The sequence below is a fragment of the Somniosus microcephalus genome, chromosome 8, assembly GCF_052327205.1.
Source record: "Somniosus microcephalus isolate GS21.2 chromosome 8, FLI_Smic_1.0, whole genome shotgun sequence".
In the NCBI taxonomy this organism is placed as follows: domain Eukaryota; kingdom Metazoa; phylum Chordata; class Chondrichthyes; order Squaliformes; family Somniosidae; genus Somniosus; species Somniosus microcephalus.
In genome coordinates, this window is record NC_140994.1 from 9972216 (window position 1) to 9993474 (window position 21259).

A 21259-nucleotide genomic window follows, 5' to 3' on the forward strand; every position below is an offset into this window, starting at 1 on the left:
CTTCCAGTCACAAAAGCAACCTTCGACCATCACCCTCTGCCTCCTGCCACTCAGCCAGTTTAGGATCCAACGCGCCAAGGCACCCTGGATCCCATGGGCTCTTACCTTCTTGACCAGTCTCCTATGCAGGACTTTGTCAAAAGCTTTACTGAAGTCCATGTAAACCACATCCACAGCATTTCCCTCATCCACCCCACTAGTCACCCCCTCGAAAAATTCGATCAGATTTGTTAGACATGATTTACCCTTGACAAAGCCATGCTGACTATCCCCGATTAATCCTTGCCTCTCCAAGTGGAGATTAATTTTGTCCCTCAGAATTTTTTCCAATAATTTCCCCAGCACAGATGTTAGACTCACTGGCCTGTAATTCCCTGGTTTATCCCTGCTACCCTTCTTGAATAATGGTACTACGTTAGCTGTTCTCCAGTCCTCTGGTACATCCCCTGTGGCCAGAGAGGTTCTGAAAATTAGTGTCAGAGCCCCTGCAATCTCCTCCCTTGCCTCCCACAGCAGCCTGGGATACATCTCGTCCGGGCCTGGGGATTTATCCACTTTTTGGCCCGCTAAAACCGCTAGCACCTCCTCCCTCTCGATGCTAATATGTTCAAGTATGTCACAGTCCCCTTGCCCGATTTCTATGTCTGCATCGTCTTTCTCCATAGTGAACACAGATGCAAAAAATTCATTTAAAACCCCGCCTACATCCTCTGGCTCTACACACAGATTGCCACTTTGGTCCCTAATGGGCCCTACCCTTTCCCTGGTTATCCTCTTGCCCTTAATATACTTATAAAACATCTTAGGATTTTCCTTTATTTTGCTCGCCAGTGTTATTTCATGGCCCCTCCTCGCCCTCCTAATTTCTTTTTTAAGTATGCCCCTGCACTTTTTATACTCCTCTAGGGCTTCTTCTGTCTTTAGTCTTTTGTAACTGCCAAAAGCCCCCCTTTTATTTCTAATGCATTTTTGTATATCCCTTGTCATCCAAGGTTCCCTTTGCTTGTTGGTCCCACCCTTGACCTTTACAGAGTAAAGCTCCCTCTACACTGTCCCATCAAACACTCAGAGGGCAGGTACAGCACGGGTTAGATACAGAGTAAAGCTCCCTCTACACTGTCCCATCAAACACTCCCAGGGCAGGTACAGCACGGGTTAGATACAGAGTAACGCTCCCTCTACACTGTCCCATCAAACACTCCCAGGGCAGGTACAGCACGGGTTAGATACAGAGTAAAGTTCCCTCTACACTGTCCCATCAAACACTCCCAGGACAGGTACAGCATGGGTTAGATACAGAGTAAAGCTCCCTCTACACTGTCCCATCAAACACTCCCAGGACAGGTACAGCATGGGTTAGATACAGAGTAAAGCTCCCTCTACACTGTCCCATCAAACACTCCCAGGACAAGTACAGCATGGGTTAGATACAGAGTAAAGCTCCCTCTAGACTATCCCATCAAACACTCCCAGGGCAGGTACAGCACGGGATAGATACAGAGTAAAGCTCCCTCTACACTGTCCCATCAAACACTCCCAGGGCAGGTACAGCACGGGTTAGATACAGAGTAAAGCTCCCTCTACACTGTCCCATCAAACACTCCCAGGGCAGGTACAGCACGGGTTAGATACAGAGTAACGCTCCCACTACACTGTCCCATCAAACACTCCCAGGGTAGGTACAGCACGGGTTAGATACAGAGTAAAGCTCCCTCTACACTGTCCCATCAAACACTCCCAGGGTAGGTACAGCACGGGTTAGATACAGAGTAAAGCTCCCTCTACACTGTCCCATCAAACACTCCCAGGGCAGGTACAGCACGGGTTAGATACAGAGTAAAGCTCCCTCTACACTGTCCCAATCTTAGATGAGCGGCCTCTACTTCAGCAGTGACATTTCTGCTTCCCGTGCAGTAGTCGTGGCCTCTCTGAGTGAGACTGAGACTGCTGAATTACAGGGCGAATTTAGATTTAAACAAAAAATGTTGCTGTCAGGTGCGCATCTACTCTCGATAAACTTTGAAGTAAACTTGTTTTGCCTTTAATTAAAGTTCTCTCTTACTTTAGATGCCCAATACCCATCAGATGATGCTGTTGAGGAGATTTGCTCTTGGGACCGGGGGCCTGGTGTTTGTTACTGCACTCTCAGGTAATGAATGGGCTGTCTGTCCAGGCAGCTGGTTGAACGATAAAAACACATGGGTCGGGTTGGTGCTCTGGTCGGATGAGATAAAAGAGGCCGAAGGGCCACCATCATTTGAATCTGTGACTGAATCAGAGTGGAGGGTGAACGTCTGGAAATGGCAACTGATGGGTTTTAAATGGGAAAAGAGTCAATATACTACGCAAGGGGCACATTTCAGTCAGAATGCAAAAAGTCATTGGAAGGAGAAAGGGGGGAGTCAAAGAGCTCCTAAATAAAAGGCAATTACTAAAGAAAGACTTACATTTACACAGCGCCTTTCACGGCTACCGGGTGTCCCAAAGCGCTTTGTAGCCAATTAAGTACCTTTTTTTTTTAAAGTGTAGTCACTGTTGTAATGTAGGAAACACGGCAGCCAATTTGCACACAGAAGCTCCCACAAACAGCAATGTGATAATGATCAGATAATCTGTTTTACTGGGATATAACTTGGGGAATTAGGGAGACGGTTCCGGTCGGAAGTCAGTGTTGAGACCAGCAACATTTCCTCCTGTTTTAACACGGCCACTACCTTGTTAATTTTGACTCTGAAAATAATGCTGAGGGAATGAAACCCCGAGTGTATAGGGAGCCTTGTCTTTTGGGGCAGTACAGCAAGATGCGATTTGTGTTTTCTCTTCGATCTTTCTGCAGGTGCTTTTGTTGCCGGGCTGGATGCTGGGCTTGTCTACAACTCCTTCCCCAAGATGGGAGAGCGTTGGGTGCCTGACGACCTTTTGGCCTTTTCCCCTGCTCTCCGAAACTTCTTTGAGAACCCGACCACTGTTCAGTTCGACCACAGAGTCCTGGTAAGTATTTTCAAACTGAAGTGTAAGATTGGCGCCAAATTCTTCCGTTATGATTCACTCCCACCCAGTTAAATTGTGGAATTATTACACGGCAACGTGGGTGCTAATAGGGCAGCACGAACTGACTCTTTCCGTAATCGCCCAACCTCCGACTTCACAGGTAACCGATGGACTCACATTCCTAATTTCACTCCTGAAAGGTCTGGCTCTAGTTTTTAGACTCTGCCCCCTGGTCCTAGACTTCCCAACCAGCGGAAATAGGTTCTCTCTACCTACCCAATCTGTTCCCCTTAATATCTTGAAAACTTCGATCAGATCACCCCTTAACCGTCTAAATTCTAGGGAATACGACCCTAATTTGTGTAATCTCTCGTCATAATTTAACCCTTGGGGTCCGGGTATCATTCTGGTAAACCTACGCTGCACTCCCTCCAAGGCCAATATATCCTTCCTAAGGTGTGGTGCCCAGAACCGCTCCCAGTGCTCCAGGTGTTGGTCTAACCAGGGCTTTGTATAGCTAGCATAGCAAGTGCCCTCTGTTGCTATTGGTGCTCTGTAAATGTGTCTTGCAATACACACGGGGTGGATGGAGATAATGGGAGCCTCGGCTCCACAACATAGTGCATAATTATCACGCACTCCAGTGGGAATGTTCAAACTAAACTCGTCGTGACAGCAGTGAACTGCAATATTTATAAAAAAAAAAAAAACGAAATCACTGGACATGTCAATGAAATGAAACGGTGCAGATTAACCCTTTTTAGTAATGCATATCTGTTGGAACTGCTGCAGGTCGTTGGGCAATGTTCCCTCTAATTTTATTTGTGCATGGTCCCTTTAAATTTGCTGCGTGGCCGTGCATACGCGGTATCTTCTCCAGCGTCAACAGCTGGTGAGCGGCCTGCGTGGGACCTCCCGATTGATGCGCGGCTGCTTGCCCGCACGGCTTAGGGGGAACTTTGTCGATGGGTAAGGTGTGATCCGCACCACAGACTTTTCAGCTATTGACCCCCCCGTCCCGTTTCCCCTCTTCCTCCAGCTCCTTCTTGCAGTGAGTGTAAGGGAGCAGGTGAACCTCTGGGACCTTGCATGTTTTGTTTTGTGTTGGAATACTACACCTGACCTCCACACATGCTCTTTCCAGGACAGGTTCGTTGAACAGTGGCGAGGAGCAGGAACCCACGCTGACTTTCTCAACTTCTGATGAGTTCACGCCCCAAACATTATCCCGTCTTTCCTCTTCAGTCACTCGCAGTCCTGCTGTGTGTCCGTATTTCAGATTTGCAGTTTTGCTCTGTGATAATTTGCGGTGGATTGTTTGTTTGAATCTGTCACTGGGCTAGGGCGGGATAGTTCTTCCCCCTCCGGCTCTGCCCCTTTTCTAATCCTGTAATTCCCGATGTGTGTTGGCAGGGAGTTGCCTCGGTGACAGCAGTGACCATCCTCTACGCAATTTCCCGCAGGATGCCAATGCCCTGGAGGACTAAGGTGGCGATATCGTCTCTGCTGGCCGTGGTTTACATGCAGGTAACGGGGGCAGTGGCCGTCTTCAGGGTTAACTCTTTAAAAATTAATTCTCGGGATGTGGGTGTCGCTAGCAAGGTTTGTATTGCCCATTCCTAGATGCTCTGGTTTGATACAACTGAGGAGCTTGCTAGACCACTTCAGAGGGCAGTTAAGAGTCAACCACCTTGGTGTGGGACTGGAGTCACATATAGGCCAGACCGGGTAAGGAGATTAGTGAACCAGTTGGGTTTTTACAACAATCCGGCAGCTTCATGGTCACTTTTACTGATCCCAGCTTTTTATTTCCAGAATCTTTAAACTGAATTCAAAGTGCTCATTGGTGGGATTTGAACTTACGATCTCTGGATTATTAGTACCAATAACATAACCACTACTCTACTATACCCAGTGAACTCACTGGTGTGGGGGCGCGTGGAAGCAAAGGTTCAGAAGGTCGAGGCAGGTCACCGTATTCCAGCATGTGATGCTTAAAGTAAGTCCTACGTAGCTCCAAGCGAAAGTCCCGAGGTAGCACCAAAGGGATTGTTAGAACATAAGAAATAGGAGCAGGAGTAGGCCGTTCGAGCCTGCTCCGCCATTCAATGAGATCATGGCTGATCTTTTGCCTCAGCTCCATTCACCGGTCCTATCGCCATATCTCTTGATGCCCTTACTAGTCAGAAATCTATCGACTTCTGGGTATATTCAAAACAATGAATGAGCCTCCACAGCCCTCTGGGGTAGAGAATTCCAAAGATTCACCACCCTCTGTGTGAAGAAATTTCTTCTCATCTCAGTCCTGAATGACCTACCCTTTATCTTGAGGCTGTGGCCCCTGGTTCTAGACTCCCCAGTCAAGGGAAACATTCTCCCAACATCCATCCTATCAAGCCCTGTAATAATTTTGTATGCTTCAATGAGATCCCCTCTCATTCTTCTGAATTCAAGAGAATACAGGCCTAGTTTACTCAATCTATTCTCGTACGACAGTCTCGCCATCCCAGGAATCAATCTCGTGAACCTTCATTGCACTCCCTCTATGGCAAGTATATCCTTCCTTAGGTAAGGAGACCAAAATTGTACACAGTACTCCAGGTGTGGTCTCACCAAGGCCCTATATAATTGGAGTAAGAATTCTTTACTCCTGTAGTCAAATCCTCTTATAATGAAGGCCAGCATACCATTTGCCTTCCTAATGGCTTGCTGCACCTGTACATTCACTTTCAGTGATTCATGTACAAGGACACCCAGGTCCCTTTGAGCATCTGCATTCCCCAATCTTTCACCATTTAGGAAATACTCTGCCTTTCTGTTTTTTCTACCGAAGTGGATAACTTTACATTTACCCACATTATATTCCATCTGCCATGTTCTCACTCACTCACTCACTGAGCCTGTTAAAATCCCCTTGAAGCCTCTTCACAACTGCCACCTAGCTTTGTATCATCAGCAAATTTGGAAATGTTACATTTAGTCCCCTCATCCAAATCATTGATATAGATTGTGAATAGCTGGGGCCCAAGTACCAGTCCTTGCGGTACCCCACTAGTCACAGCCTGCCATCCTGAAAAAGACCTGTTTATCCCTACTCTTTGTTTTCTGTCTGTTAACCAATTCTCAATCCATGCTAGTGTATTACCCCCAATTCCATGTGCCCTAATTTTGTTCACCAACCTCTTGTGTGGGACCTTATCGAAGGCCTTCTGAAAACCCAAATACACCACCTCTACCAGTTCCCCTTTGTCTACTCCACTAGTTACATCCTCAAAGAACTCCAATAGGTTTGTCAAACAGGATTTCCCTTTCATAAATCCATGTTGACTTTGCCCAATCTTACTATTAGTTTCTAAGTGCCCAGTTATTGCATCCTTTATAATAGATTCCAGCATTTTCCCAACTACTGATGTGAGGCTAACAGGCCTGTAGTTCCACGTTTTCTCTCTCCCTCCTTTCTTAAATAGCGGGGTTACATTTGCTATCCTCCAATCTGCAGGAACCGTTCCAGAATCTATAGAATTCTGGAAGGTGACAACCAATGCGTCCACTATCCCAATGGCCACCTCTTTCAAAACCCTAGGATGTAGGTCATCCGGTCCTTGGGATTTATCGACTTTTAGTCCCATTAATTTTGCTCGTACTGTTTTTTTACTAATAATTTCTTTAATTTCCCCATTCTCGCCACACCCTTAGTTTTCTCGTATTTCTGGGAGGTTTTTTGTGTCTTCCTCCGTGAAGACAGAAACAAAGTATTTATTTAATTTCTCTGCCATTTCCTCATTCCCCATTATAAATTCTCCTGTCTCTGACTGTAAAGGACCTACCTTTACCTTCGCCAGTCTTTTCCTTTTCATATACCTATAGAAACTTTTACAATCCGTTTTTATATTTTTCACCAGTTTGTGCTCATATTCCATTTTCCCTTTCTTTATCAATTTCTTGGACCCCCTTTGCTGATTTCTAAAAAGATCCCAATCCTCAGGCTGACTGCTTTTTCTGGCAACTTTATAAGCTTCCTCCTTTGACTTAATACTGGCTTTAATTTCTTTTGTTAGCCATGGTTGGATCACTTTTCCTTTTGGGTTTTTATGCCCTAGAGGAATATATGTTTGTTGCAAATTATGCATTATTTCCTTGAATGTTAGCCATTGTATGTCCACCTTCATACCTTTTAGTGTAGTCTCCCAATCTACCATGGCCAACTTGTCCCTCATACCCTTGTAGTTTCCTCTGTTTAGATTGAAGACCTTAGTTTCAGATTGGACTACATCACTCTCAAACTTAATGTAAAATTCAATCATATTATGGTCACTTGTCCCTAAAGGCCCCTTTACCACAAGATTATTGATTAGCCCTTTCTCATTACACAGTACCAGATCCAGTATAGCCTGTTCCCTGATTTGTTCCTCCACATACTGATCCAGGAAACCATCTCGCATGCATTCCAAGAATTCGTCCTCCACACCATTAGTGGGGATTTGATTTGCCCAGTCAATATGTAGATTAAAGTCCCCCATGATTACCGTATTGCCCTTGTTACATGCACTTCTAATCTCTTGATTGATACTGTGCCCTACATGACCATTGCTGTTTGGTGGCCTATACACAACTCCCACCAATGTTTTCTGCCCTTTGCTGTTTCTTAGCTCTACCCAAACTAATTCCAGTTCTACATCACGATCTGCCGAGCCAATATCTTTTTTCTCTACTGTACTGATCTCATCCCTTATTAACAGTGCTACGCCACCTCCTTTTCCTTTTTGTCTGTCCTTCCTAAATGTTGAGTAGCCTGGAACATTCAGTTCCCAGCTTTGGTTACCCTGCAACCATGTCTCTGTAATGGCAATTACATCATACCCATTTACTTCTATTAGTGCCATTAATTCATCCACCTTGTTGCAAATGCTACATGCATTTAGATAAAGTGCCTTCAACTTTGCCTGTTTAATATTTTTCTGCACTTTGACCCTCTTTACTGTTGGCCCTTGTTTCTGCTCCCTACTAGTTTTGCTGACTACTTTTCTAACTTGCACTTCCAGCTTTGTTTCTCTCTGTTCTGGGCCCACACTTAGGTTCCCAGCCCCCTGACAAACTAGTTTAAATCCTTCCCAACAGCACTAGCAAACCCCCCCTGCGAGGATATTGGTCCCGGTTCTGCCGAGGTGTAACCCGTCCAGCTTGCACAGGTCCCACCTTCCCCAGAATCAGTCCCAATGCCTCAGGAATTTAAATCCCTCCCTCCTACACCATCTCTTCAGCCACGCATTCATCTGGTCTATTCTCCTATTTCTGCTCTCGCTAGCACGTGGCACTGGGAGTAATCCTGAGATTACTACCTTTGAGGTCCTGCTTTTTAATTTATTTCCTAGCTCCCTATATTCTGCTTGCAGGACCTCGTCCCTCTTTCTACCGATGTCATTGGTACCGATATGGACCGCGACCTCTGGCTGTTCACCCTCCCCCTTCAGAATGTCCTGCAGCCGCTCAGTGACATCCTTGACCCTGGCACCAGCGAGGCAACTTACCGTCTTGGAGTCACGTCTGCGGCCACAGAAACGTCTATTTGTTCCCCTTACGATAGAATCCCCTATCACTATTGCTCTCCCACTCTTTTTCCTCCCCTCCTGTGCAGCTAAGCCACTCGTAGGGCCACGGACTTGGCTCTTGCTGCATTCCCCTGAGAAACCATCTCCCCCATCAATATCCAAAACGGAAAATCTGATGGAGAGGGAGATGGACCCAGGGGACTCCTGCACTACCTTCCTAGTTCTTTTACTCTGTCTGGCGGTCACCCAGTTCCTCTCTGCCTGTGCACTCTTAACCAGTAGACGCATAATATGTTAAAAAATTTAGTTTCAGAAATGGCTCTGGGTAGTAAACATTCATTCACTGGATGTGGGAGTTGCTGGCAAGGCCAGCATTTATTGCCCATCCCTAATTGCCCTTGAGATGAGCCACCTTGACAACTGAGTGGCTTGCTGGGCCATTTCAGAGGGCAATTAAGAGTCAACCACATTGCCGTGGGTCTGGAGTCACACACAGGCCAGACCGGGTAAGGACGGCAGATTTCCTTCCCTGAAGGACATTAGTGAACCAGATAGGGTTCTTTTTATGACACCATTACTGATATTAGCTTTTTATTCCAGATGTATTTAACTAAATTAATTTAAATTCCCCAGCTGCCGTGGTCATTGGCAATAACATAACTACTATGCTACCGTACCCGGTATTGGGATTGCAGGTTCCGTCCCTGGCCTTGCTGGTTTCCCCATGAGCAGCGATGTGGGGCTCCAATTGGCCTCGGCGCCTGTGGGTTGGGAGGGGAAGTGGGAGATCGGCAAGAATTTCTACTCATTATCCAATGAACTGCAGCCTGGACACTGAACAGGTGTGGGCAATGGGCTGGCACAGGCATGAGCTATTGTGCCCTTCAGGCAAAACTCGCTGGGTACAGAAGGTGGGGGCGGGGATGGGGGGAAATCGAGGGGAAACGTAACTGATGGTGTGTGTGTGTGGCTTTACATTCTGAAATTGTATTGCACTGACTTTTTGGTTGTGTTTTAGGCTGGGCTGGGCATCAGCACCCTGCTGCTCTACGTCCCCACTCCCCTGGCAGCCACACACCAGTCAGGATCCCTGGTGCTGCTCAGTTTGGCGCTCTGGCTGATCCACGAGCTCCGCAGGCTCCCAAAGTGAAGTGAGAGACGCACTGAGCCTGTTCCCTTCCAGCACATGCAACAGCCTCCAGAGATCCCGGGACAGGATCCGACGGAAATTCCTACTCGAACATTGCGCACTTTGATTTCTACAGTTTGTTTTCGATGCCAACAGTGATTGATTGATTAAACTATGTACTCTGCACTTGAATATTGGGGAGAGGAGTCGGTATCTGATTTGAGATCTTTATATACACGCAGCATTGGTCTGATTGTGGGGCTGGTCATTGTGCTCCGATTTCTTCCAGATGGATGTCGCTGCATTTCTCCCCCCACCCAAAAGGCAGGGCAGCTGGGAGGAGTAGAAAGAGAGAGAGAGAAAACATTTAAATGTGACTTGATGCTGTATATTCTTTTCTGTTTCAAACTGTTGACGGACCCCTGCATGTGTACCACATGGTTAGACCAGAAATTCTGTGGGTCGATGCTGCTGATGCAAGTAATGTTAATTTTGACACAGGTCATGTTATAGTTGGTGTCACTGGGTGTTATTCAGTGTATTGTACCAGTACATTGCAATCACAAGCCAATATGCTTTAATATTGATGCTTTCAATAAATCCCTTCAAATTGCTCCACTGCGCCCACCACAGTACTACACCCCATCATTGTGCAACTAGAAATTATCTCTGACCACAACCCTACTTCAGCACTGTTGGGTGTTGTGCAGTTCAAGAGGAAAATATCACGCCACATTTTACTGAATCCCAACAATAATTTAAGGATTAATCAACTGGAACGTGACCAGAGACCAATGATGCCAATGCTGCTTTCAGACATTTCTTGTATATTGTGATTTACTTAACATTTCAAAAGCAATTATTAGTTGTTTTAAATTAAATCTTTTTTTCCTAAATATGTTCTGGGAGAATACCGTTCTTTGGTTTACACTTGTTTTTTCTTGTTTTCTCCTGACCACTAGAACCAGCCTCTCCGCATCTACAAAAGCAAAATACTGCGGATGCTGGAAATCTGAAGTAAAAACAGAAAATGCTGGAAACACTCAGCAGGTCAGGGCAGCATTCTGTGGAGAGAGAAACCGAGTTAACATTTCTGGTCGATGACCCTTCGTCAGAACTCTCTGTATTCACTCTGAGCCCTGCTCAATCTTAAATACCCTTAGTTGCCTCGTTCCCCTGTAACCTTCTCGGCTCCAGTGGGGAATAAAGCCCTACCTTCTGTACTTTGTTCAAAACGATGACTTCCTCATCTCTGGTAATACCCCACTGCTCCCATCCCTGGTAACATCCCAGTCCTGCACCTTTTCCCATTGCTTTTATATCCTTCCTTTAATGGGGATGCACAAAACTGTCCGCAGTACTGGTCATGATCGATGCTGCCAGCTTCTCCATAGATGGAAGATTAAAGCCTCCCCATCATGCGACTGTGGGGCTCCTACTCGGGCCCAGGAATACATCATTGTGCACTGTCCTCAGAAGACATTCGCAGGCAGCCTACAAGATATCCACGCTGTTATACCGGAAGCTTTGGCCTGGATATCCGACTGATACGGACATTTGATTTGTTTTGCTACTACCATACGAAAGAAGTACGACGCCAACTGCACCCCAATTAAGGTCTTGTACAAGTTCAGCATTATCTCCCTGCTTTTGTCTTCTGTGCTTCTACGTTCAAGGATTCTGCTTTGCCTTTAATGACCTGTCTGCACATCAAGGTCATAGAGTTATACAGCACAGAAAGAGGCACTTCAGCCCATCGTGTCCACGCCGGCCATCAAGCCCTATCCTAATCCCATTTTCCAGCATTTGGTCCGTAGCCTTGTATGCTATGGTGTTTCAAGTGCTCATCTAAATGCTTCTTGAATGTTGTGAGGGTTCCTGCCTCTATCACCCTTTCAGGCAGTGAGTTCCAGATTCCAACCACCCTCTGGGTGAAAAAGTTTTTCCTCAAATCCCCTCTAAACCTCCTGCCCCTTATCTTGAAACTATGCCCCCTGGTTATTGACTCCTCTACTAAGGGGAAAAGTTCCTTTCTATCTACCCTATCTATGCCCCTCATAATTTTGTACACCTCAATCAGGTCCCCCCTCAGCCTTCTCTGCTCCAAGGAAAACAACCCCAGCCTGTCCCTCAGTTTCTCCACTCCATTTTAAACAAATTCAGTTCATTATTTCACTTTAGTCCTTTTTCTAAAAATAGTTACTTCTTCATTATCAGAGATTCTGTACATTGCACACATTGGACTGATTATTAGATTAATGCCACATGCTCCAACTTAAGCTGCCACTATCTCGCCACCCACCTTTCAGAATTTAGCATCTCCATCTATTTTGCTGCAGTGGCAAAGGTGATCGAGGTCCCCATTGCTCACGGAGGGGAAAACCCACTTGTGCATCACCCCACTTCTATCTACAACATTACATAAGAATTAGGAGCAGGCGGCCCCTCGAGCCTGCTCCGCCATTCAATGAGATCATGGCTGATCATCGACCTCAACTCCACTTTCCCACCCGATCCCCATATCCCTTGATTCCCCTAGAGTCCAAAAATCTATCGATCTCAGCCTTGAATATACTCAACGACTGAGCATCCACAGCCCTCTGGGGTAGAGAATTCCAAAGATTCACCACCCTCTGAGTGAAGAAATTCCTCCTCATCTCAGTCCTAAATGGCCGACCCCTTATCCTGAGACTATGACCCCTGGTTCTAGACTCCCCAGCCAGGGGAAACAGCCTCTCAGCATCTACCCTGTCAATCCCTCTTAAAAATGTAATAAGTTTCAATGAGATCACCTCATTCTTCTAAACTCCAGAGAGTATAGGCCCAATCTACACAATCTCTCCTCATAGGACAGCCCTCTCATCCCAGGAATCAATCTCGTGAATCTTCGTTGCACCGCCTCTAAGGCAAGTATATCCTTCCTTCGGTAAGCAGAATCTGTACACCGTGTAGTTATTCCATTCAGCATTTTTTTAGTTTTAATTATGAGAACAAAGTCCTGTTGCTTTGTTGATGTAATAGTTTTTTTTTGCTTTCGGTGCAAATTCCCGAGTTACAAATCTTCAGTTTGTGCACCACCAGTTCTGGTTGTGATGACCCCATTCATTTTCAAATGACGGGATAGAAAGAATGGTTCTATAATAACACAGGAGGAAGTCCATCAGAATACATATGGCTGTGGAAAGATAGGGTGAAGGAGAGGAAATTAATACACCGCTGGGAGAAGTGTACGTAGTTGATCCTTTTGGAAATGGAAATAAATCTAAGGCAAGGTAAAGAGCAATGTTCCGCGCAGCTGTCCGGAGGTCTCGCCAGGCTATTCATCGGCTTTACAATGGAAATAACCGCACATGTGCAAAAATTGAACGGGCCGTGCAGCCAGTTAAAGGGCCCACGCACCCAAAAATAAATTACAAGGAACGTTGGTTAAGTTAACGTTCCGAAGCTGTGCCCTATGTATAAGTTTTTATGCTTTTACACTCTTGTGTTTTATTGAAAGCAAAAACTGTTAAATCAGTGAAGCAACAGGACTTTGTTCTCATCATTAAAACTTATAGAAAAAAGAAATGAATGGAATACATTGTTTTGAGTTGCTAGTTGTCTGATTTACCCGTGCTTGTTTTTGTCATTCCAAAGTTTACCTGTGGGTCCTTGCACGTGGCAGAACATATCAGACCATAACGCACCATATCAGATAAAGTATGTGCAAGAGAGCAAGTTCAATGATACATTGCCTCTTGCAAAATGCAAGTGGGGCGATTTAATCTGGGATTATGCACTGCAAATAGCACGATACCAGCTAATGGTAAAGGTGAGCGAGAGATGCAATGTAAAGTTGCTAGTGGACTCCACACTCAATATGTTCAGTTACTGGAGAGAGGAGCAGTTCAGAAATTAAATAGAATGTTGAACGAATGTGAGTCGGAGGGTTTTGCATTGTATCCTGGTCAGACTGCATGTTGAATCTGTTTCTGCACACCAAGACATCAGCTGTCAAGGGCCCAGAGGAGGTGCAGCAAGGAGCCACTATTCCAATCATTACTGTCAGATGATTGAGTTACGGGAAAGTCCGAAGAAAACTGCCATGTTGTGAGGTGACTGAGGGCACCTGCGCAATGCAATAGATTGAACAATAGAGGCATGTTCAATCTGGAACACTACTGCAAGCTAAGAAAACACGAGACAGGGTCAGACCAGGGTAAGGCAAATTTGGGAGGTGAAGTCGGGAAGCTCCTTCACACAAAATTTGTTTCAGGCAGTGGCACAAAATGGTATTGGATCGGCGGCCCGTAATACGCAGCGTCTGATAGGGAACTGAATACGAGGCGAGATTATACAAACAAGGGCTGTATTCCCTGGAATTTAGACGGTGAAGGGGTGATCTGATCGAAGTTTTCAAGATATTAAGGGAAACAGATTGGGCAGATAGAAAAACTATTTCTGCTAGTTGGGGATTCCAGGACCAGGGGGCATAATCTAAAAATGAGAGCCAGACCTTGCAGGAGTGAAATTAGGAAACACTTCTACACACAAAGGGTGGTAGAAGTTTGTAACTCTCTTCCACAAACAATTTTTGTTAACCAAAGCTATTAAGGGATATGGAATTAGGTCGCAGATCAGCCATGATCTAGAGGGGCTGAATGGCTTTCCTCATTCCTATTTATCTTGTGATCTTCGTCGGCAGTACAGCTTATGACCAAATCATGTGAGGAAAAGATAACACTTTGAAACCAGAAACTTCTGAGAAAGTAAAGCAGAAAAATACAAACGAAGCTGGAGATTTGGGGGGATTAATATTTGACTGCTGATCGAACGTTTGTTGCCACAGAAACGGACAAAACTGTAAATGATTCACTGAAGGGAAAGGGTGCTGAGAGGAAACTCAACAGCACAGATCGATTACAAACCCAGGCTGCCTCAGGAGTGGAGCCACAAGCGGGATAATACAATGGGAATGGTGGACACACAGCAGGACACCGAGGAGTCAACAAGACAGCAATCCCGGCATCATTTCAGAACAGGCTAACGCGCAGCCATTAAATTATTCATTAAAAAAAAACTACAACAAATATAATCAGGACAGACGGAGCACTGCGCCTAGCACGAAAATGAGATCATCTGTGACAACGCAACAACAACAACCACTTGTATTTATACAGCGCCTTTAACGCAGTAAAACGTTCCAAGGCGTTTCACAGGAGTGTCATAAATCAAAATTTGACACCAAACCTCCTAAGATCAGACAAGCTTGGGACTCTTTCGTTAAAGGGCGCAGTTTAAAAAGAATTACATATGTATCTGCAAGAACTGCAGATCTAATTAAGTGGAAAAGGCGCTCTCTCCAGCCTGGGACAATCGAGTCAGCAGCAAGGTGAGCTGTTCCTGGTTCGGACCCCAGTGTTTGTCTACATCATATTTGTGAGCGCGACCATATAAACAAGTGACTGCAGGTCAAAGTAATGCGCGAGTGTTTGGGGAATTTCTGGGCGATATGATTTTCTCTATCTTTTATGATGCGTGTTTTATTTGGGGTGGGTGAAGTTAGTTATTGAGGTGAGAGAGATGTCGGCTCACCCGAGACATCCCGGACTGACAGCACGACAGCCGGTGCGTTACTCAGCCACTTTATTTAAGGACCTCTCCTGCACCACAGCGAATGCAGTCAGTCGCCCGGTTCGGTGCAGTCGGTCCCCTTGAAGTTCTGCAACACCGCCGGCCAAATTTCTGCAGCCAACTCAACCACAGTTCTGTGGCAGGAAAAAAAAGCCTCGGAGCTTGGCAGGTCCAATAGATACTGTATAACTACCCTTCTTAACTTGCTGTCTCTCTTTAGAAATATTGTGCATTTTGAACTTGTTTGTTGTGGTTAGGCTCTGAATGCCCTCATGCTGCCTCACCTGAATTTTCATCTTTTTACAGTTTTTTTGGGCTGCGGGTGAAACTGGCGATGCCGGCATTTATTGCCCGTCCTTACTCGCCCTGAGGGCATTAAGAGTCAACACAGAGTGGGACTGGAGCAATGCTGCCTCTTATTTTTTTTGGGGGGGGTGCGCGGCCCATTCACAGTTTCGCGCATGTTTTTTTTATTTGTTCATAGGGTGTGGGCATCGCTGGCAAGGCCGGCATTTATTGCCCATCCCTAATTGCCCTTGAGAAGGTGGTGATGAGCCGCCTTCTTGAACCGCTGCAGTCCGTGTGGTGAAGGTGCTCCCACAGTGCTGTTAGGGAGGGAGTTCCAGGATTTTGACCCAGCGACGATGAAGGAACGGCCGATATATTTCCAAGTCAGGATGGTGTGTGACTTGGAGGGGAACTTGGAGGTGGTGGTGTTCCCATGCGCCTGCTGCCCTTGTTCTTCTAGGTGGAAGAGGTTGCGGGTTTGGGAGGTGCTGCCGAAGAAGCCTTGGCGAGTTACTGCAGTGCATCTTGTAGATGGTACACACTGCAGCCACAGTGCGCCGGTGGTGGAGGGAGTGAATGTTTAAGGTGGTGGATGGGGTGCCAATCAAGTGGGCTGCTTTGTCCTGGATGGTGTCGAGCTTCTTGAGTGTTGTTGGAGCTGCACTCGTCCAGTCAAGTGGAGAGTGTTCCATCACTGTGCGAAACTTAACATTGAAAAAGCCGGTCCTAGGCTGCGCGGGACCGGCACAGAGGGTGAGGATGACAGGTTCCCTTCCCTGAAGGACATTAGGAACACAGGAACAGGAGGAGGCCATTCAGTACCTCGAGCCTGTTCCGCCATTCAATTAGATCCTGGCTGAGCTGTGTCCTAACTCCATCCACCCGCCTTGGCTCCGTACTACTTAATACCCTTGTCTAGCAAAAATCTATCGATCTCAGATTTAAAATTATTAATTAAGCTGGCATCAATTGCTCTTTGTGGGAGAGAGTTCCACACTTCGACCACCCTTTGTGTGAAGAAATGTTTCCTGACTTCTCTCCTGAATGGCCTGGCTCTGATTTTAAGGTTATGTCCCCTTGTCCTAGACACTCCCACCAGCCGAAAACGTTTCTATCTACCCTATCAATTCATCGGATATACGGCACAGAAACAGGCCATTCGGCCCAACCAGTCCATGCCGGCGTTTATGCTCCACTCGAGCCTCCTCCCGTCTTTCCTCATCTAAATCTATCAGCATAACCCTCTATTCCCTTCTCCCTCATACGCTTGTCTAGCCTCCCCTTAAATGTATCTATACTATTCGCTTCAATCACTCTCTGTGGCAGCGAGTTCCACATTCTCACCACTCTCTGGGTAAAGGAGTTTCTTCTGAATTCCCTATTGGATTTCTTGGTGACTATCTTATATTGATGGTCGCTAGTTATGCTCTTCCCCACAAGTGGAAACATTCTCTCTGTATCCACTCTATCAAAACCTTTCATGATTTTAAAAACCTCTATTAGGTCACCCTTCTTTTTTCAAGAGAAAAGAGACCCAGCCTGTTCATCTTTTCCTGATATGTATACCCTCGCATTTCTGGTATCATCCTTGTAAATCTTCTCTGCACCCTCTCCAGTGCCTCTATATCCTTTTTATAATATGGCGACCAGAACTGTACGCAGTACTCCAAGTGTGGTCTAACCAAGGTTCGATACAGGTTTAGTGTAACTTCCCTACTTTTCAATTCTATCCCTCTAGAAATAAACCCTAGGGATTGGTTTGCTTTTTTAATGGCCTTGCTAACCTTTGTTCCTCTACCCCACCCAGACTCGCACCCTCCAAGTGATAAGTGGCCTCCCTATTCTTCCTACCAATATGTAATACCTCACATTTATCTGTGTTGAACTTCAAAACCAAATTCCTTTCAAAACCTCAATCAAATCACCCCTTAACCTATATTCCAGAGAATACAAGCCTAGTTTATGTAATCTCTCCTCATAATCTAACCCTTAGTGAACCAGTTGGGTATTTCTAAACATTTGACAGCTTTCCTAGTACCATCCCACAAATTATCAGATTTATTGAATGCAATTTCATAACGTTTATTGGTGAACACATAATTTCTGGGTTGCTAGTCTAGGATCACACTGTACCCTAGCCAGGTGAGCTAGCTAGCAGGCAGCTACGTGTTAATGCTAAACAATACCTGATCCAGGCTGACACTCCAGTGCAGTACTGAGGGAGTGCTGCACTGTTGGAGGGGCTGTCTTCCAGATGAGATGGTAAACCGAGGCCCCGTCTGCTCTGTTGGGTGGACATAAAAGATCCCACGGCACTATTTCGAAGAAGAACAGGGGCGTTCTCCTCGGTGTCCTGGGGCCAATATTTATTCCTCAATCAACATCACTAAAAAACAGATGATCTGGTCATTATCACATTGCTGTTTGTGGGAGCTTGCTGTGCGCAAATTGGCTGCCACATTTCCTACATTACAACAGTGACTACACTTCAAAAAGTACTTCATCAGCTGTAAAGCTCTTTGGGACGTCCTGAGGTCGTGAAAGGCGCTGTAGAAATGCAAGTCTTTCTTTTTTGATGTATCAATACAGACAGTGCTGGGAATATCACAGAATCACAGAAACCTCACAGTGCAGATAGAGGCCATTTCGGCCCATCGAGCCTGCACCGACACATATCCCACCCGATCCCCGTAACCCCACGTATTTAATCCCCCTAATACTAAGGGTCAATTTATCATAGCCAATCAACCTAACCCGCACATCTTTGGATTGTGGGAGGAAACCGGAGCATATCGTGCAGGCCTGTCAGCATCTCCAAAGAGAAAAGACATTTCTGATTTTCTGCCAGATGTCCCGTGTTATTTGTCCAGCTGTAGCAATAGATGGTGTCCTGAATGTGAAGGCTGTGAGTTCAGAGCGATCTTGTAATCCCCACTGATTTGCTATTTATCAATCCCCATGCATTTCTCCTCCTGGACACTTGCTTGTTTAGACGGGACTTGTTTCTACAAATCCCGCTTGTTAAGGAGTTGCGGTCAATAGGGTTACATAAACCCCATCTATTCTGCATCTTGCTCAACGGTAAACCTGTACTAAGGTGTATCTCTGGAACTTTGCACATACTTGTATGTTAGAGTACGCCTCGGAGTCAGAAGGTCATGGGTTCAAGTCTCACACCAGGGACTTAAGCCCATAATCCAGGTTGACACTCCAGTGCAGTACTGAGGGAGTGCTGCGCTGTCGGAGATGCCGTCTTTCAGATGAGACGTTAAATCGAGGCCCCGTCTGCCCTCTCAGGCGGACGTAAAAGATCCCACGGCCACTATTTTGAAGAAGAGCAGGGGAGTTCTCCCTGGTGTCCTGGGGCCAACATTTACCCCTCAATCAACATCACAAAAAACATTTGACCTGGTCATTATCACATTGCTGTTTGTGGGAGCTTGCTGTGCGCAAATTGGCTGCCACATTTCCTATATTGCAACAGTGACTACACTTCAAAAAAGTATTTCACTGGCTGTAAAGTGATTTGGGATGTCCGGTGGTCGTGAAAGGCGCTATATAAATGCAGGTCTTTCTTTCTTTATGTCAAAAATGTACCTGTTACACTCTATCATACAACTGAGAAAGGCCATTCCGAAATCCCTCCAAGCACAGCACGATCCCAACTGCCTCCATTGTATCTAGAAGTACATTCCAAGCACTGATCATTCCTTGTCTGAAGAATTTCCTGATATCAGTGTTAAAGTGGCCTTTTGCTAGTTTGAATTTGTGGCCACTTATCCCACTGTCAGTTTACTCTGAAGCTGTGTATTACATTTACCCTTTCTATACCATTTACAGTCATAACCTGGACGAGGTCACCTCTCAGTCACCATCTTTCAAAGTTGAAGAGTGCAAATTTCTCATCAGTCTTGGTGCTTCAGGTTAACCTTTCTCAATACTTTTCCAAAACTTTTGTATAACTCTTAATGATCTCTTTTCAACTTTCCAAAATGCACTCAGAGGGTGGTAGGTCCATGGAATATGCTGCCCCAAAAAGCTGTCGAAGCTACATCATTACATAAATTTAAAACAGAAATAGACAGTTTCCTAGAAGTAAAGGGAATTAAGGGTTACGGGGAGCAGGCAGGAATTTGGACATGAGTCTAGGTTCGGATCGGACATGGCCCTGTGGGTAGCGGAGCGGGCCCAGGGGCCGTGTAGCCTGATCCTGCTCCTATTTCGTGTGTCTAATTCTGTTAGATTCAGGAGATGGTTCTGTGATAGTGGATTGGCGGTTAGGATCAGATCAGCCATGATCTTATTGAATGGCGGAGCAGGCTCGAGGGGCCGATTGGCCGACTCCTGCTCCTATTTCTTATGTTCTTATGTAATTAAGGTGAATGATTATTGACTTTAAATGCTTTCAGTTACTTTACTTCACACGTTCCCTACATTACAACAGTGACTACTTCAATAACAAGCATTTATATAGCGCCTTTAACGTAGTAAACCGTCCCAAGGCGCTTCACAGGAGCGATTATCAAAACAAAATCTGACACCGAGCCACGTAAGGAGATGTTAGGGCAGATAACCAAAAGCTTGGTCAAAGAGGTAGGTTTTAAGGAGCGTCTTAAAGGAGGAGAGAGAGGCGAAGAGGTTTAGGGAGGGAATTCCAGAGCTGAGGATCTAGGCAGCTGAAGGCACGGCCGCCAATGGTACTTCAAAAAGTACCTCATCGGCTGTAAAGCACTTTGGAACATCCTGAGGTCGTGAAAGGCGCTATAGAAATACAAGTTCAGAGAATCATAGAAACTTACATCACAGGAGGAGGCCATTCGGCCCGTCTTGCCTGTGCCGGCTCTTTGAAAGATCAGTCGTGCTTAGACCCACATGCCCGCTTTTTGTCCGTAACCCTGTAAGTTCCTCATCCTGTCCAACTCCCTTTTAAAATTATTTATGAAATCAGCTTCCACCACCTTTTCAGACTGAGCGTTCCAGAACCCGACAACTCCCCGAGTGAAAAAATGTCTCCTCATCGCCCCTCTAGATCTTGTGCCAATGAAAACAACACTTCTGTTTGTCTAATAGAGAAAGTTCTTTCCTTTCTCAAAAGACTGGTCAGCACTTGGAGAGGAGCTTGGGATAGGCTAGTGGGGGGAGAAATCCATGGGATCATTTAACAGACAAATTGGATACAGTGATGGGAGGGACTGTACAGTCTTCCTGGATGGATGAGCTTAGATGAGCCTTTCTCCTTCGAGTCCCAGTTATATGTAACAATACAGAGGTTCCAAGACTGGGGGGTTTATCGGGGGGCGCGGGGAGCCAGGCTGGCTCACAGCATTGATGAGAGAAAGCGCACTGGGGATGTACTGGCGGAGTGGGCGGACATCAGCGCTTTGCTCTAATCACTACAGAAAATGCAGAGAAAAGAGCAGAAATGTAAGGGGAGAATGCAACAACAGTACAGGGACTGTCGGACTATGCCAAGAGGTTGTTTCTCCTGGCTGGAGAGTCGAAAACTAGAGGTCACTGTCTCAGACAAGAGCTGTCCCACAGACTAGTCAAGCAACAGCCTGACATAGTCGTACTCACAGAATCATACCTTTCAGCCAACGTCCCAAACTCCTCCATCACCATTCCTGGGTATGTCCTGTCCCACCGGCAGGACAGACCCATCACAGGAGGAAGCACAGTGGTATACAGT

General features: G+C 45.9%; 2 protein-coding genes across 3 annotated transcripts in view; both read left to right on the forward strand.

The window, feature by feature from the left end:
• Positions 1–10587, forward strand: part of cox15 (cytochrome c oxidase assembly factor COX15) — a 31476-nt gene extending 20889 nt beyond the window's left edge. For both annotated transcript variants that reach the window (XM_085994209.1, XM_085994208.1), the window contains exons 6-9: positions 2068–2149; positions 2837–2991; positions 4405–4518; positions 9559–10587. In XM_085994209.1, the coding sequence (XP_085850335.1) occupies positions 2068–2149; positions 2837–2991; positions 4405–4518; positions 9559–9690 (483 nt within the window). In that variant the 3' untranslated portion in view covers positions 9691–10587. The remainder of the gene's footprint in view (positions 1–2067; positions 2150–2836; positions 2992–4404; positions 4519–9558) is intronic.
• A 3579-nt stretch (positions 10588–14166) lies between these two features.
• The window catches only part of LOC147113301 (lactosylceramide alpha-2,3-sialyltransferase-like), a 28986-nt gene continuing 21893 nt past the window's right edge, over positions 14167–21259 (forward strand). Inside the window, exon 1 of the mRNA XM_085994210.1 lies at positions 14167–15040. The gene's annotated coding sequence lies outside the window, so the exon portion shown is untranslated. The remainder of the gene's footprint in view (positions 15041–21259) is intronic.